Below are 16077 nucleotides of genomic sequence, written 5' to 3'. Positions count from 1 at the left end.
TGGTGCTCTTTCCTCTCCTCATTCAGTTGCCATGGCAACTGCTAAACAAAGGGTAGATAATACCATAAAATGTGATGACCACTGGGAAGTGAGCATAGTATGGATCACGGTAAGGACTGGTATTCACTATGGTAACCAGGGTGTGAAGATACCTTAACCCGATACAGCTGCTGCAATGTGTTATTGAAACAAAGCTACAGTAACACTGCAGTTCATTATTATTTCCAAAACAACAAAAAGACAAATACACTGACATGATAAAACAGAGTAAATTTAAATGAACTAGTTCAGTCAGTTTGTGATCTTTAGAGATGTAGGTATAATCATTTATGGTGATCTAAGATTTTTGACAAGCCTTGACCTACTTCTTTATTTAAAGTAAGTGAAAATAGGCACCCTCATGTCGCGGATCTTCTGCTATCTCACATACATTCCGTGCATTGCTCAATAGAAGACAGGTCATACGCGTCTCCTGGCCAGTTTCACCCAGAGGCTATACGGAAAACTACAAGACAACATGACACAGCTTTGAGATGCATATGTCTGCCTGAGCCATAGTTATGATATTTACATTTAGCAGACACTTTTCTCCAAAGCAACTTCCAATGAACTCTATGTAGTGTTACCAGCCCACACACCTTATTCACCAAGGTGACTTACACTGCTAGATACACTACTTACACTGGGTCACTCATCCATACATCGGTGGAACACACACACTCTCTCTGTGTGTCACTCACTCACTATGGGGAACCTGAACAGCATATCTTTGGAGTGTGGGAGGAAACCAGAGCACCCAGAGAACATGCAAACTCCATACAGACTGAGTGGGGACTGAACCCATGTTCTCTCACACCACCCAGGCACTGTGAGACAGCAGCACTACTTGCTGTGCCTCCATGCCATGTAGTTAGGAGCTACAATTATTTTTAAAAATGAACAAAATAACACAAAATGCCTTTTCTCTTTAATGGAAATCAGGCAGAAGCTACAGCTGTTACACTTCAATACAGCTCCAGAGTTTAGAAAAAAATTCTCACAACATTGGAAATAAATAATGAAAGGATACGTTTACATGGACTCTACATGGTCTGTCATCACTAAAGACAATGGAAGAATCATCATTTTGCTGAAACAGAGAAATATTTTTATAATTACAGATACAAGCAGAGCATCAATGCAAGAGCGAATCCCTGTGGTTACAATATTTGTGACAAGAACATGAGATCAGTCAGAATTGAAGATGGTGAGTAGTACTCTTGTCTAGTCAAGATTTTATATCAACTGTTTGATTTAATTAAAATAAAAACATATATATGTAACTGTACTATAATATTTCTATCTCTTATTACAGTTACCTAACTGCAGCTACTGAGGGCCACAGAAGAGCCAATAACGGAAGACCAAAGAACAAAAGTGGAACGATGTTTACTTGCTGAAAAATTACAGGACAATAAATTTTATTGAGCAAGCATAAAAGGACTCTGGTGATGACTTCAGATATAGCCAACAGCATCCTGGAGCTGCTCTCGAATCTCGTAAAGTTCCATGAGCCCATCCTGAAGATGCTGTGCTACATCCCGCACTTTAGCAGCAAACTCCTTCTTGGCACCCTTCTTGATCTCACGTGCGTCATGCACTCCGTAGAAGCTTTTCATGCCCTGGAAAAGGCTTCCGAGTTGTCCATAGATCATGTTGACCACGCGGACTGCCTGCGCCACTTCCCCCTCTCCTAGACTGGCTATCTGAACTGCTCGTCGTGTTTCCCAGTCTGGGTGGAAGATCCACGTGCTCCTCTTCTCGCTGCGGATCCGCATCTTCTCCAGCCCGTCACTGATGAACTTCAGGCACTTGCTAACATCGGCCATCTTGGCCTCATAGTCCTCCACCACATGTTCCACCTTCTTGCGGTCCATGGAGTTATTGACATTGTCGGAGATGGCTGCAGAGGCTGAGGCCAGCCCTCCCGCTGCAGCCACACCCACCCCTACAGCAGTGACGATCAGGGAAGCTCCAAAGGTGATGGGGACGAGCGCCAGGCCAGTGATAGCAGCCACCCCTCCCACGGCGGTGGTGGTGCCACCTGTGATATTGGCAATTCTGGCCTTTTTGTGGACACTGCAGGTGTTGTCAGCAATAGCACCAAGGGTGATGATGTGTTTCCAAAGGCCTTCTGCACGCTCAATGAACACCTTGTTAAAGACACGAATCCCCTTCTGCACCTTTTCTGCAAGCATCACAAGTATTCTGGAGGAGAGGGGGTTGTAGGGATGGAGGGAAGAGTGTGGGGAATGCGGAGAGAAATCCATCAGTATTAAAAATATCACCGAGCGGCAAAAAAAGAAAGCTCATTGTGAATTTTCCGCTCGAGCAGAATCGACGCTTACTTAGCCTCCTCTTCCTCAGTCAGATCTTCTTTCACATCGGAGGGGAACTCATCCCATACTAAAAAGTAAACATTTACAGTGCACATGTGTTTACCTGACCATGTGGCATGTATTAAGTAGTGTTTATAACTGTACAGGCATGTGTAGGGCAGACTCACGTTCCACTGAGTTCCACCAATCCATCAGACTATCGGTGTCCTGCAACAAAAGGAAAACCATACATTCCTGTTTTATGCAACCAGGTTCTTAATCAAGTTGGATCTAAAACATAAAATTTTGCGCTACGAAAAAGGCAAAGACAATCCTCAGGATGAGGCAACATTCATACTCAGAGTGAACATACCTTGATGATGCTTGTTTGCCCACTGATGCCCATCAGTGCAAATCCTCACCACAGGAACATGACTATATGTTGACACCAGTTCTACAACTACTACATGAGCTGGGTCTTATGGATATAAATACTCCCTACATAGGAGGTACTCCCATTGTAATACGCTTTAATGTCCAGCAAGGGTGGGCAGCTGCTGATACTTTGACCCATTGGGGTTCATTCTTGTCCCTTTAATTGCTGTGGGATTTTTTTGTTTTCCTCTCCTCAGCTGCCAGTTGGATTTCTTATGTACTGTTTGCAAACCGTTATCTTAGTCCCCTGATTTTCTTCCACCCCTTGTATACCACAGGTGCACAACTGCTCAGTTCTCTGCGTTCCTCTGATGAGAAGAGCGCTATGCAAAAATACATTGAATTGAGCGCTATGTTATGTACTCATTCACTTAACAAAGGCACTTTTGCAGAATATAACTCATTTCTCTATCTATTACATTTTTGTTGGAGTAGTGGGAATTCAGCATTCACGTGGTGGTATTTAAGTCAAGCCGCTGCACCGCGCATCGTAGACTGACCGCTTCTTTCTCCTGGATCTCCTCGGCTTCTGGGTGCTTACAGCGCATCATGTCCTCCTGGGCAGAGAGCCACTCAGCCTGGGAGGAAGAGAGACGAGGCAACAGCCATCAGACATATTCACCTTTCCTCATGGTAAAACTGTATAACAGGCAGCAGCACGCTGTCAGCAAAGAGTTAGGGCTGAAGATGTGTATGAGAAAGAGAGCGAGGTAGAGACACCGAGGACGGGTTTGCGTTATTGATCCTGATGTAGGATCGGGTTTATTTAACTTTTTGCTTGCTGAAGAGAAGGTAAAAGTGAAAGTAAAGGTGAACATTATGTTTGTAAGACAGTGAGTGAATGTGCTTAAAAAAGAACACGGGTGTGTGAATGAGGGCCGGATTGTATCATAAAAGAGAGATCAAGATATACATCTGCAGCGATTACAGAGTCAGAACATAGAGAAAGTACAACAAAGGAAAGACAGCAGAGGTATATAAACTAATTTGTGATAATGACTCAATAATAAATGAATAAATGAATAAATAAGCAAAGCACTGTAAGACCACACCGCTGATGTGTGTGTGTTTTATGGGTGTAGATATTTTCTGTTCTCTGTTTACGTAAGTTGTAACATTCCACTGAGGAAGAAGAAGAAGCAGAACTGGCTTGGTCACATATCTGCCTTGAGTCTTTTGGAATGGCGATGTTGAGAAACCTTGTCCAGATCAGTACTGTATTACCTCTCACCTACTCTGCATATTGCTTTGCACTCTGTTTACACAGCATTGCTCGCTGCCACAGTTCTTTCACCAAAACTAGAACCTCCTGCTTTTATACAGACGTCACATTAATATTCTCTAATATTGATGCATACACTGCTGCTCCGCTCATGATACTGTATCTTCTTACAATAACAGTGGTACCTTGTGTCACTGACACTCACATGCCGCTCTTCTCCCATCCACCACAAGCCTTAGAGACAATCGAAGAGCCAGTCTCTATCCGAGTGGTAGTTATTGCATCAGTGACTATGTATCTGTCGCTGCATTATTACTAGTTTTTTTTTAAATATTGTATTTTAGGTTTCTCTACTAAGCTACTGACAATTATTTATCCATTTGTCCAGCTGGGTAATGCATACTTAAGTATTTGAATTTTTGATTTTACCAAGGGTACTAGAGCAGGATGCCTCCTAAGCCTGGTGCCTCACAGTGCCCGAGCTGCTGCTTGAATGAGCTCCGTTTGTTCGTCAGAACAGCTGAATCCCTTTTGCCATTCAAGAAGGGTCTCGAAATGCTTCTCTTTCAGAACCCCCTTCTTCTGATCTACTCCTTGAACTTGCATGACTTTATCCATAGCGATCACCTTTGTATTTTCTAGCAGTTCTATTGGCAGCTGGTCATGTCATGTGTGCTGGGCAAAAATGGGGCTTTATTAAGGCAAAAACTTTAAGACACCTGAGTGTCTACATCTATAATGGGTTGTCTGTTGTAAAATGCCCTTTTGATTACTTTGGGTTGTGCACTTTGAAAAAAAGCATTTGCGAAATGAATAAATATGAATATAATTTAGTTGCACTCTTCAATGCAGATCAGGGTGTGCACAGTTTGCATGTTCTCTCCTTCATTCCAATTCCAATGATGTGTGGAAGAAGGCAGAAGTAAAACATTTCCATACCCTACCTTACCATGGGAACCACGCCAATGGTCACCATGAGTCAAATTCAACTCAACACTCCTTACCCTGCCTTTAGCCTTAGAGCAACAGCTCTAAGCACTACATTTAGTGTCTCTTGGTGTGAAAGCCACTGTACTGAAATCACTGTCAGTGTAGTACTGTCTGAGTGCACTGCAGTCAGTCTGAGGTTCAAGGGTTCTTACCTCTGCTGCTTCTGACAGATGGTAGTCAGCACAAGTGGCTCCAGGTAGATTCTCCTCTGGCTCTGGTATACTCTGTGAGTCATATTGCAGACCCTCATTACCATTGTGAACATAACATGTGTGCATTAGTGTCCATGGTCCACAATTTTTACTCTGGAATTTTTTAAATTCTGATGGTTATCCCAGGAAATGTGTATTGTCATGGATGTATCATGGATGCCTCCCAGATCATGGCCTCTACTGCCCTCTACCCTACTACCCAAATGCTTGAAACATCTCCACTCACACCTCTCACTTCAGCTTCTTCCCATAGGCTGTCAGATCACTAAACCACCAGCGAACTGTTTCCCTCCATACTCACATCACACTACTTATCCATTAAAGCATTTCTGCAAAACGGTAGAGCAATTTGTACTTTGATAGTCATTTCCCGCTGTCAGTTTGTACAGGAGTGTCCTGTCTTTGCTCTTCGCTCTGTTGCATTGTATTGTCTTTGCTCTGTTGTTGTTTATAACCCTCCACTGGCACCAATATCTGGTCACCTACCCATCCTGTGCTCCCCACCCCCAATGTACATTACCGTAGGAAGAGAGAGAATGAAAATAAATCATGAAACTTGAACATGAAAGAGACCTTTTTGACATGTACTCTCATACACATTTCACCTTAGAATTCTCAAGGTGATTTTACCTTCGAATCTCTGCGTGTCCCACTGAGATCATCACATTTTGTTACATCCAAAATATTTTCCTGGAAAAAAACATATGATCAACCCTAAGTGTAAAAGTGCTATGTACAGAAATTGAGGTAGACTTGCTCCACCAAACACAAGCATACAGAATCCTAAAAAAATACATATATTACCTTGGAGCCTCTGGGTTGCAAGAAAGGAATTTTGATCTTTTTTCCTTTCTTGTGTTGCTGGCAAATTGAACAAACACACAAGAGTGAGAATGAATGAAGAGAAGACCGGACAGAACAGTAAGATGAGATCAGTGTGTTTGCAGAAACAAAGGGATAAATAAGATTCCTGAAATTCTCTCTAATCCAAGATGAGGCTGCAGTATGATTGGGAGCAGCTATTGTGATGATCACCACACAGAGTTGAGGAACACCTACTGTGATGTTGTTCTCTTCACCTTCTCCAGCTCCCTCCCTCAAGAATTCTGGCTTTGTCTCTGAGTATTCTTCAAGAAACTGCAGTAACATGCATCAACATCCACATAAATCAGAAAGAACATGCAATGCATGCACAGGCCACATGTGCACAATGCACCGGGTCAAAAAAATGCACCTTGGAATCTCGGCGTGGTTTATTAAGACTGCCACATGTTGCCTCATCCAGATAATTTTCCTAAAGGGAAAAAAAAACCATTATTTAAACCCAACAAGCACAATCCCAAAATCTCATAAGTAAACACTCATATGCAGAGTCACTTCACCTTGGAACCTCTGCGGCTTGAGTGAATGTCTCCATCATCCAGATAATTCTCCTGGAAAAAAAATATACTATTAACATACAAGCACTGACACACACAAATACGCACATACCAATAAAAGTCAAGCACATGTACAGAAACACTGTATTTCAAACACACTCAGTCTTTTCACCTTGGAACCTCGCCGACTTGTACTATGACCTCCATACTTTATTTCATCCAGATAATTCTCCTGGAAAAAAACTTATTATTAACATACAAGCACTGGCACACACAAATACACACATACCAATAAAAGTCAAGCACATGTACAGAAACACTGTGTTTCAAACACACTCAGTCCTTTCACCTTAGAAGCTCTCCGACTTGTACTAAGACCTCCATACTTTATTTCATCCAGATAATTCTCCTTCAGAAAAAAAAAAACACAAGCACATACAGTACATGCACACACTGGTAAATAAGGGAAATTGCAAAGTTATCCAGAGAAGCACAAAAAACATACAGTCAGTTTACCTTGGAGCCTCTACGACTTGTAGTAATGTCTCCATTATCATCCAGATAATTCTCCTGGAAAAAACTTATTATTAACATACAAGCACTAGCACATACAAATACACAAATACCAATTAAAGTCAAGCACAGAAACACAGTGTTTCAAATACATTCAGTCCTTTCACCTTGGAAGCTCTCCGACTTGTACTCAGACCTCCATACTTTATTTCATCCAGATAATTCTCCTTCAGAAAAGAAAAAAAATAAGAACATACAGTACATGCACACACTGGTAAATAAGAAAAATTGCAAAGTCATGCACAGAAGCACGAATACACACAGTTTACCTTGGAGCCTCTACGACTTGTATTAATGTCTCCATTATCATCCAGATAATTCTCCTGGAAAAAACTTATTATTAACATACAAATACATACACATTTTCAGAACCGCTTGTCCCATACAGGGTTGCAGGGAACCGGAGCCTACCCGGTAACACAGGGCGTAAGGCTGGAGGGAGAGGGGACACACCCAGGACAGGATGCCAGTCCAGTGCAAGGCACCCCAAGCAGGACTCGAACCCCAGACCCACCAGGGAGTAGGACTGTGGTCCAAGCCACTGCACCACTGCATCCCCCACATACAAATACACACATACCAATTAAAGTCAAGCACACTGTGTTTCAAACACATTCAGTCCTTTCACCTTGGAAGCTCTCCGACTTGTACTCAGAGCTCCATACTTTATTTCATCCAGATAATTCTCCTTCAGAAAAAAGAAAAACACAAGAACATACAGTACATGCACACACTGGTAAATAAGGGAAATTGCAAAGTTATCCAGAGAAGCACAAAAACATACAGTCAGTTTACCTTGGAGCCTCTGCGACTTGTATTAATGTCTCCATTATCATCCAGATAATTCTCCTGGAAAAAATCAACATATAATCACTGGTGTGTACAAACCCAAAACAGACAAATCAGTAAAAGTCATACACACAATCATTTTACCTTGGACGCTCTCCGGCTTGTGTTCACACCTCCATATTTTATTTCATCCAGAAAATTCTCCTTCAGAAAAAAACAAACAAAACACACACACACACACACACACACACACACACACACACACACACCCTTGTAACTAATAAAAGAACAATCACAGAGTCATCCACAGAAGCACAAACACACACAGCCAGTTTACCTTGGAACCTCTGCAACTTGTATTAATGTCTCCGTTATCATCCAGAAAATTTTCCTGAAAAGAAAAACACTTTATTAGTGCTCAGAAACAAAAAAAAAAATAACATATACATACAATCATGCACAGATACACAAAATCTCCTGAATTAGTTTCTTCCATACACTTCTAAAGCAAAATCTATCATTAGCAAATGTACATTAACATACATAGATGTGCAAACACACATACACAAAATATACTTATGATTTACCTGGGACTTCCTGCGTTCTGAGTTGGGATTCTCATATTTACTCTGAAAAATATAAAGCCACACACATTCATTTTGACATAATTAAGTCAGAGACAATGGAGACAATTGGGAGAAACCACACAACGTGTGTTGGAGATCCAGCTTTAGGCCTGTTTCTCATGAGTGTAAATTGATAACTTGTTATGCAAATTTTTAGGATGCAAATTACATTTGGTCTCAACTGTAAATTCTTGTAATATTAGCATACATTATGTAAGGGACCCCCACACTCACAAACACAATAAAAGCACACAAATACAGATATACTGGAGTTTTCACGTTCTAACCTTCGAACCTCTTCTGTAGCCAAGAGTCACACTGAATCTTCTTCCTTTTTTCTGAGAAAAAACGAACCATTTCAGATTGTGAGATGCAAAGTGGAGACAATTAAAACTAACTTACAACAATATCTAAGACTGCAGTGACAGAGATGGGCAAACAAACAGGGTGATAGATGATTACCAAACGTACCATCTTGCCATCCTTCTCATGACCATTGTCCGCAAAATCCTCCTTGCCATTCTCCTTTTCCATGGTAACCTAAGTGTCAATGAACGATACACAGAGGGAGAAAAATAATGTCTGGATTCATGGACCCATTCATCTGTACCCTTGTTGTCACAATCAGGGCTAAACTTTGCTCACAGATAAAGCTGCACTTAGCTCATCTTACCCTTAAGGACTCTCTTCGAAGCCTATATCTGCCAGGCTGTTGAGAAGATTAAGAGAGTGGAAGAATTGATCAATAATTGGTAAATGTGGAATCAGAGAGCCTAAGATTATGGTTTATAATGTAGTATCGCATTGCGGAACTGACCTGCAAGAAAAAGGTCTATAAAAGGTAAAAGCGCAACTATTCAGAGAGTACTACTAGGTTATGGAAATTAAGACTGTAATATAGAATAAAACAGTAGAATCCTAATATAGACTACAGCAGTACACAATGGCATAAAGAATGATCAGTTCATCATCAATTTACTATCAGTCAGTCATCGGTTTATCTCTAAATGATACGATGACAGATTTTAGGATTGGTACACACTGGTTTCCAGTCAGGATTAAGCACTGGGCTATCTTCTGGCCAGTCTTCAACACATTTTTCCTGAAAATAATCACATGCATACACAATTCAGCTATTAACAATCAGCCTACAACTAAAAAAAACACTTCTAATATTCAAAGATACCATATATTCATACATTAAATACAAAATAGCTTCAGTACACACAGACCTGTCCAATAAGAAGAATGTTTTCAAAGACTGGGTAATCATCTTCCTCAATAGCTTTGGCTTTACTGTCCTGTTGGATCACATATTAAGAGACAGAAACCCAGTCATGACTGTTATTCCTCAGCACTCCACTGTAGAAATGACTGACCAAAAAGGTGTATAGAAAGTAAGAGTGCAACTATGCAGAAAGGGCTATAAAATAAAGGAAATGAACAGAATGCAGAATCTTAATGCACAGTCGAGATATCATCCCAGAGCAGAATTATCTTCTTTATCATGAAAGAACTAGAGGTAGAATGTATAATGTTTAGGAGGTGGTTGATTGGTGAAGGTTATGAATAAATGCCAATAGCTTATTAGCAGACAATAAGGAGGCTTGGTGTAAATAATATAAATGCTGAAGGTCAGAAGCGAATTTTGAAACAGTTTCAATTTAGCAGGGGACCCACCTGGTGAGGCAGAGGAGAAAATGCATGTTGTGTGCTGCTGGTGTGACCATTCTGCATGAAAATGTAAGGATTTATGCACATTTACTGAATCTGGGACTCACGTCTATTCAAAGATCCAATTTAAAAAAGCTTCAGTATCCAGTACTTGAACTGAGCTGGTATGTGGTGCAGGTAGTTCTGCTTTTTAATTTTGGAAATACCAAAACCTTCTCATATGAGTTTCTATCATGGTTAGAATTGGACTTCAGAAACACATTTATACAGCTGTCCTCACTATCTACTGTAGCATACCTGTTTTGCATAGATTGGAGAGTCCTGGAAGATGCCCTTTTTCAGGTCTGGGGAGGGGGATCTAAAGACATCTTCCAGATCAGAAGGTCTGGCCTTGAAAAGGTCTTGTTTCAGATCATTCTGTGTGGTCTCGAATGGATTGTATTTCTTATCAGATGATCTAACATCAGATTTCATGTCTAGTGCATTGTCTTTAAGGGTGTCAGATTTCAGGTCAGATGGCATAGGCTGGAAGATATCTTCTTTCAGATCTGAGGATATAGCTTGAAAGATTTCTGGTTTCAGATCTGAGGGTTTTGCTGAGCATATATCTCTTTTAGGGTCCAAAGTAGGAGCCAGGAGAGGGACAGCATTCTGATTCGAAAATGTGGCCTGAATGATATCAAGTTTTGTGCTCAAGGTTGTGGCTTGGGTAGTATTGGTTTTCAAATCTGAAAGCGAGGCTTGGAATAGGTCTGCCATTGGGTTGGAAGTTGAGGGTTGAAAGATATTTTGCTTCGTATTTGAGGGAGTGACTTGAAAAATGTCAGGTTTAAGGTTTGAGGGTGATGCCCAGAAGATATCCGTTTTAGGGTCCAAAGAAGTAGCCTGAAAGGGTTCAGGGTTTTGATTTGAATCTATCACTTGGCTGACATCAAGCTTTAAGTCCAAGGGTGTCGATGGGAATGTGTTGGGATTCAGGTCTGAAGATAGAGTTTGAAAAATGTCAGTCTTCAGGTTAGAAGGTGTTGATTGGAAGATATCTGGTTTCAGATTTGAGGGTGATGGCAAAAAGACATTTGGTTCAGGGTCCAAACATGTGGCCTGGAAAGAGTCCGAATTCTGATTACAAGGTGTAATCTGGAATATGTCAGGTTTTAGGGTCGAGGGCCTTGCTTGGAAGGGATTAGGTTTTAGATTTGAAGGAGGAGATTGAAAGATGTCACCCTTCATGTCCAAGGGTGTGACCTGGATGTTGTTAGGAATTGATGGAGATGTCAAGAAAATATCAGGGTTAGCATCTGCAGATGTGGCCTGAAAGAGGTCAGGATGCTGATTTGAAGGTTTGGACTGGAAAACATTAGATTTCAGGTTTGACGGTGTAACTCGGAAAATGTTACGTTTCAGATCTGAAGGTGGGGCGTGGAAGATATCTTCTTTCAGATCTGAAGGATTCACCTGGAAAATGTCAGGTTTTATAACTGAAGATGATTCCCGGATGACATCAGGCTTAGTGTCCATGAGTGAGGACTGGAAGGGGTTTCTATTTTGATGCAAGTCTGGGGCTTGGAAAATGTCAGGTTCAAGGTTTGTGGGTGGGGCTTGAAAAATATCAGTCTTCATGTCTGGTGGCATGGCTTTGAGGACATCAGGTTCCTTGTACAAGGGGGTGGGTTTGCTGAAATCTTGTTTTGAGTATGAATTCCTGACCTGGAAAAAAACATTTCACTCATTTAGATCTTGAAAATCTTATTTAAGGAAAACATGCTTGATAATGCCAGAAATACATACAGCAACATCTGTTCCTAATTAGTCTGATCAAGAATAAATACAATTTATTTTCTTTCCATTTTACTGTTATCTAATGACCCCTGTGTCAAATTACCCACAGTTGTTTGTAGCTTTCTTTTTCACGCATGCGTGTTACAGTTTGAACCCTAACCTTCAGAAAAAGTTTGCATAGCTCAGTGGAAATGACAACATCAGGACCTTTCAAGAAGTGTCCAAAGTTCTTGACGTCATGGTTACATAAATCTCTAATTGTTCAGTACTTCAAAAACAAGCAGTTCAGCTAAATTTGATGCTTTGATGCCTGTAGTGTGTGTGTGTGTGTGTGTGTTTGGTTTCTCTGACATAGACTGTGGGGTGTATCCATTCCTCAGCCTTGTGCCCAGTGATTCCAGGATAGGCTGTTGAAAGCCCTGACTCGGAAAAGTTGTTTAGAAAAGTCAGCGACTACTACTTTCACTTTCTTTTCTAAATCTATTATCTTTTGCCTTTCTTCATAGCACCAGCACAACAATTTCTTTTTCACTTGCCAGCCATTTAAAAAAGTAACTTGAAGGAAATAACAGATCAAAAATTTTGTAAACTAAATGCAATTCCTGCTGGACACCAAAACTAGAGATCCAAACAATAACAAAAATGTTGCCTTGTAGCTGTGTGAACAACCAATGTTACTGTACAACCAAACATCAGGATTAAAAAATAATGTATTAAGATTAATAGAATGACCATCATCAGTCCAGATTGTCGTAAATCACATGTGATAAGTCGAGGACTACCTGTACCGCCTTATTTATAAATATTTTGCTCTAACTTAAAATGTATGTTTAGGAAATAAAAGATAATTTGGCCCATTAACATTCATTTTTTAAGTAAATAATACATGTATAGAAGAGACAATGCCATTTAAAATCCTTTGATAGACACATTTGTTAAAATAAAAACTAATGTAAAGTAATAACGCAGGAGACGATATGTTGACCATTACTCATCCTTGCAAAGACATGGAGATATGCTACCTTGCGTCGGCCTCGGATAGGGATCCTCGAGGCCTTTCTCAACATGACATGCACCCTCTCCACACCCTGTGAAAGAGATGCATGTGAACTAAATGGCTACAGACAGAGACCTGGATGCTTCCAGATGGACGATCAGTCAAGGTGTAGAGAGCGAGAGGTCAAACCATAGCAAAAAACCTGAGTATATAAAACACTTTTTGAAGATATGTCAAATGCACAAAGATTGTCTGATGCCAAATTAAGGGAGCAATTGCTCTCTAAGAGGACTAGAACACGTTCTCCGTTCAACCATGACGTCAAGGTATGTGAGATCTCCGATTAACTGGAAACCTCACTACAAACACACCTGACTGTTCTCGCTGTCTTCAAACTCCTCTTCCTCATGTCGTTCTGTGTCACCTTCCAATAACATCTTGTCCTGGTGAGGACAGGAGCACATCAAAAATCAGCAGAATTCATTAATCTTTGATACATTGAGCCTTTGGGGAATTACTCTGTTGTGTTTGTACAACAACAAGCTACTTACAGTGATTCACAGTATCCGTTTAAACAGTATGTTACCATACTGGAGCAAATCTTTGTAATCACCTTCATCAGTGGTCCTACAAAAGGAGTGGGATTTCAAACCTGCTACCAACCTACCAGCCCTAAGTACTACACCACCTGCTCCATCATGATAGTGTACTGCAGTGTTACTTCAGTAAAACTCACAAAATACACACTAGTGTTGCGACGCACTAAGGCAGGAATAGCAATGGAAGCTTTAGTTTTATTTCTAAAGTTTAACAATGTGGAGAAAACAAGATACTTGATGTTTACTCACTGACTGATAATTATAACCATTTAAGCATTGTATAATTTTACTAGGAGCACACGAGGCACCGTTTGGGGATTTACATTCACTGCAGTGACCTATTAATACTGGAAGGCAAATTAATGTTTGCTGATACAGTAATGTAAGATAAATTATTTGCATTAGTTACATTACTGATAGCTTTGCAATTAGTGCCTGCTGCTTTTGAACCCAAAGGTTGCAGGTTTGAATCCCACCTCTAACTGTAATAGTCTTGAGTAATGTATTTACCCTATATTACAGCAGTAAAATTACCCAGCTATATAAATGGGAAGCTATAAATGCTGGAAATGCAGTCTTAGGGAAGAGTGTCAGCAAAATGAATAAATGTAATGTCCGCAGATTGTGGACTTACCATGGATGTTCTTTCTGTGCCGTCTTGTCAAGTCACTATGATCCAGCAGCTCGCAGTCCTCTTGAATCTTACAACCCGATCGACAGGTTTCACACACCCACCAGCACAGGCAAGAATGATAGGAGCGCGCCAGCGGAGCGCAGAGTTTTCCCTCTCTCTTTGTTACCCTCCTTCTTCGTTCTCAGTTCTTTTCAGCATTTTGTGAAGCCCATCGGGTTCAGTCCAACATGCGAAGTTCATATGAAGTGCCACAGGTTCAAATGCTTACTAAAGCAGCAAAGTTGTTGTATGGTGTCTATTAACAAAATCTGATTTTCCATTAGACTGTTTGTTAACACAGTTCTTAGTGTGCATGTTTGGTGAATTTGATGTAATAGGTATTTTAGTGTGTGTGTGTGTGAATTATTGAATTTATAAAATTAGGTCCACTTATTTCATTACTAGTATAGCAGTAACAACATAATTTAATGTTGTGTCAGTGTTGCATTTTCCAGTTCACAAAAAAAAGAATTTGTGTCATTGAATTCAAAAATGTTTTGGCTGAATGTCTGGTTATTAACCCTTATTTAGCTGCTGGCTTTGTCAGCTTCACTCAACATACTGTACAAAGAAACACAGTTCAAGTGATGACCACAGCTAAGGTCTGCTTGATATAGCAGATCATGTTTTGCCTAATCGTTATTCAGCTGATATCTTTGCCCAAAGTGACAAATATTTTACCCATTTATACAGCACAGTATCTGCAGCTCTCCTACTGGAGTTCTTATATTTTTGAAGGAACACAAACTGTACAACAATAACTTAATTCACTGTATGTTTCTTTCTGTTCCATCTTACCTTCCAGATAATTCCTGCACTGGACGGGCTTTTATCTAATGCTATCTTAATGTAAAAACTGTAACTGTACTAAACTGAAAGTTTATTCCTACATGCACCACCCTTTGAATAAGGAATTGTTTTGTTACAATGGTATCTCAAATTAGTTTGCATTTCTTTTATTTTTTTAACCAGTGGTATTCCATTAAGAGAATCTAGTATGCTGTTTGCAAATGGTCAATGGGAACTCTAAAAGTTTTTGACTTGAACAAATCCATAAATAAAGAGCCTGTGGTGAATATGAAGACTTTCACTTCTTTTTATCTTGTTATCGAGCCAGTGGAGGTGGTTTGGAAATCTATGGAAGGCACTCGAAGGACGGCCTGGAGGACACCCAGGACAGGCCAGAGAGGTTATATATCTCAACTGGTCTTGAAATGCCTGGAGGCCCCCCTGGGGGACCTGGAGACCATGGTCAAGCATAGCTAGTTAGCCCAGGTCCTCTATAGCCCTCACCAGCACAACTGTTTACTGAAAACTGATGCAGGGATGGACAGATAGAGGGAAGATTTTACTTTTAGTAATGGCCATATGGTCATTTTGTATATCAGCTGGCCTGTACAACAAAGTTACAAAGAATGTATTAACATGAACAATGACCAGTATTGCAACTTATGTATTGTTTGCGTAACTCAGTGGAAATGAGATAAAAATGTGTTTGCTGACCTTGGTTTCATAATTTCGTGTTAAAGTTTTTCATAAACTTCTTTTGTTTGTTTCACTGAATGGAATGTTAGTTTTGCTGCAACTTGCTTGTGTAAAATTGATATTTGATCTTCATTCTGCCTATATACTGTTAATACGTATATAAGTTTTACATAGAAGTTTTATTCTAAGAGGCTATATACAGTAATTTTTGGCCCAAAAGGGATCTTGAAGTGACACATACATATTACTGGGTTGTTCTGAGTCATTACAAAATAAAATATATTTTG

General features: G+C 40.2%; 1 protein-coding gene across 2 annotated transcripts; it reads right to left on the bottom strand.

Annotated features, from left to right (window-relative positions):
* Positions 1-1239: 1239 nt before the first annotated feature.
* Positions 1240-14287, bottom strand: LOC108940849 (uncharacterized). 2 transcript variants are annotated; one of them, XM_018763253.2, is made up of 30 exons: positions 14267-14287; positions 13405-13476; positions 13059-13124; positions 10555-11964; positions 10264-10314; positions 9816-9884; positions 9626-9685; positions 9257-9292; positions 9055-9123; positions 8871-8921; positions 8545-8586; positions 8295-8348; positions 8102-8161; positions 7964-8017; positions 7797-7856; positions 7438-7491; positions 7276-7335; positions 7112-7165; positions 6945-7004; positions 6768-6827; positions 6599-6649; positions 6451-6510; positions 6276-6353; positions 6021-6077; positions 5847-5906; positions 5157-5228; positions 3293-3370; positions 2546-2585; positions 2388-2445; positions 1240-2247 (listed from the first exon to the last, which is right to left on the bottom strand). In XM_018763253.2, exons 1-30 carry the CDS (start codon positions 14267-14269, stop codon positions 1497-1499), a joined length of 3750 nt encoding a protein of 1249 aa, XP_018618769.2. In that variant the 5' UTR covers positions 14270-14287; the 3' UTR covers positions 1240-1496. The 2 variants fall into 2 exon arrangements, with proteins under 2 accessions (XP_018618769.2, XP_018618771.2); XM_018763255.2 differs by lacking the exons at positions 6599-6649; positions 6768-6827; positions 6945-7004; ... (4 more) ...; positions 7964-8017; positions 8102-8161.
* Positions 14288-16077: the final 1790 nt, after the last annotated feature.

The sequence above is a fragment of the Scleropages formosus genome, chromosome 11 (assembly GCF_900964775.1).
Source record: "Scleropages formosus chromosome 11, fSclFor1.1, whole genome shotgun sequence".
Lineage (NCBI taxonomy): Eukaryota > Metazoa > Chordata > Actinopteri > Osteoglossiformes > Osteoglossidae > Scleropages > Scleropages formosus.
Note: the sequence above shows the minus strand (reverse complement) of the source record. Positions and strands in the feature narration are given on the sequence as shown.

Excerpts from the sequence above, each read along its gene's own strand:
- LOC108940849 (XM_018763253.2), bottom strand. Across the intron at positions 8,018-8,101 it reads CAAGCCGGAGAGCGTCCAAG|GAGAATTATCTGGATGATAA; the intron begins GTAAAATGATTG and ends GATTTTTTCCAG. Across the intron at positions 7,336-7,437 it reads CAAGTCGTAGAGGCTCCAAG|GAGAATTATCTGGATGAAAT; the intron begins GTAAACTGTGTG and ends TCTTTTCTGAAG.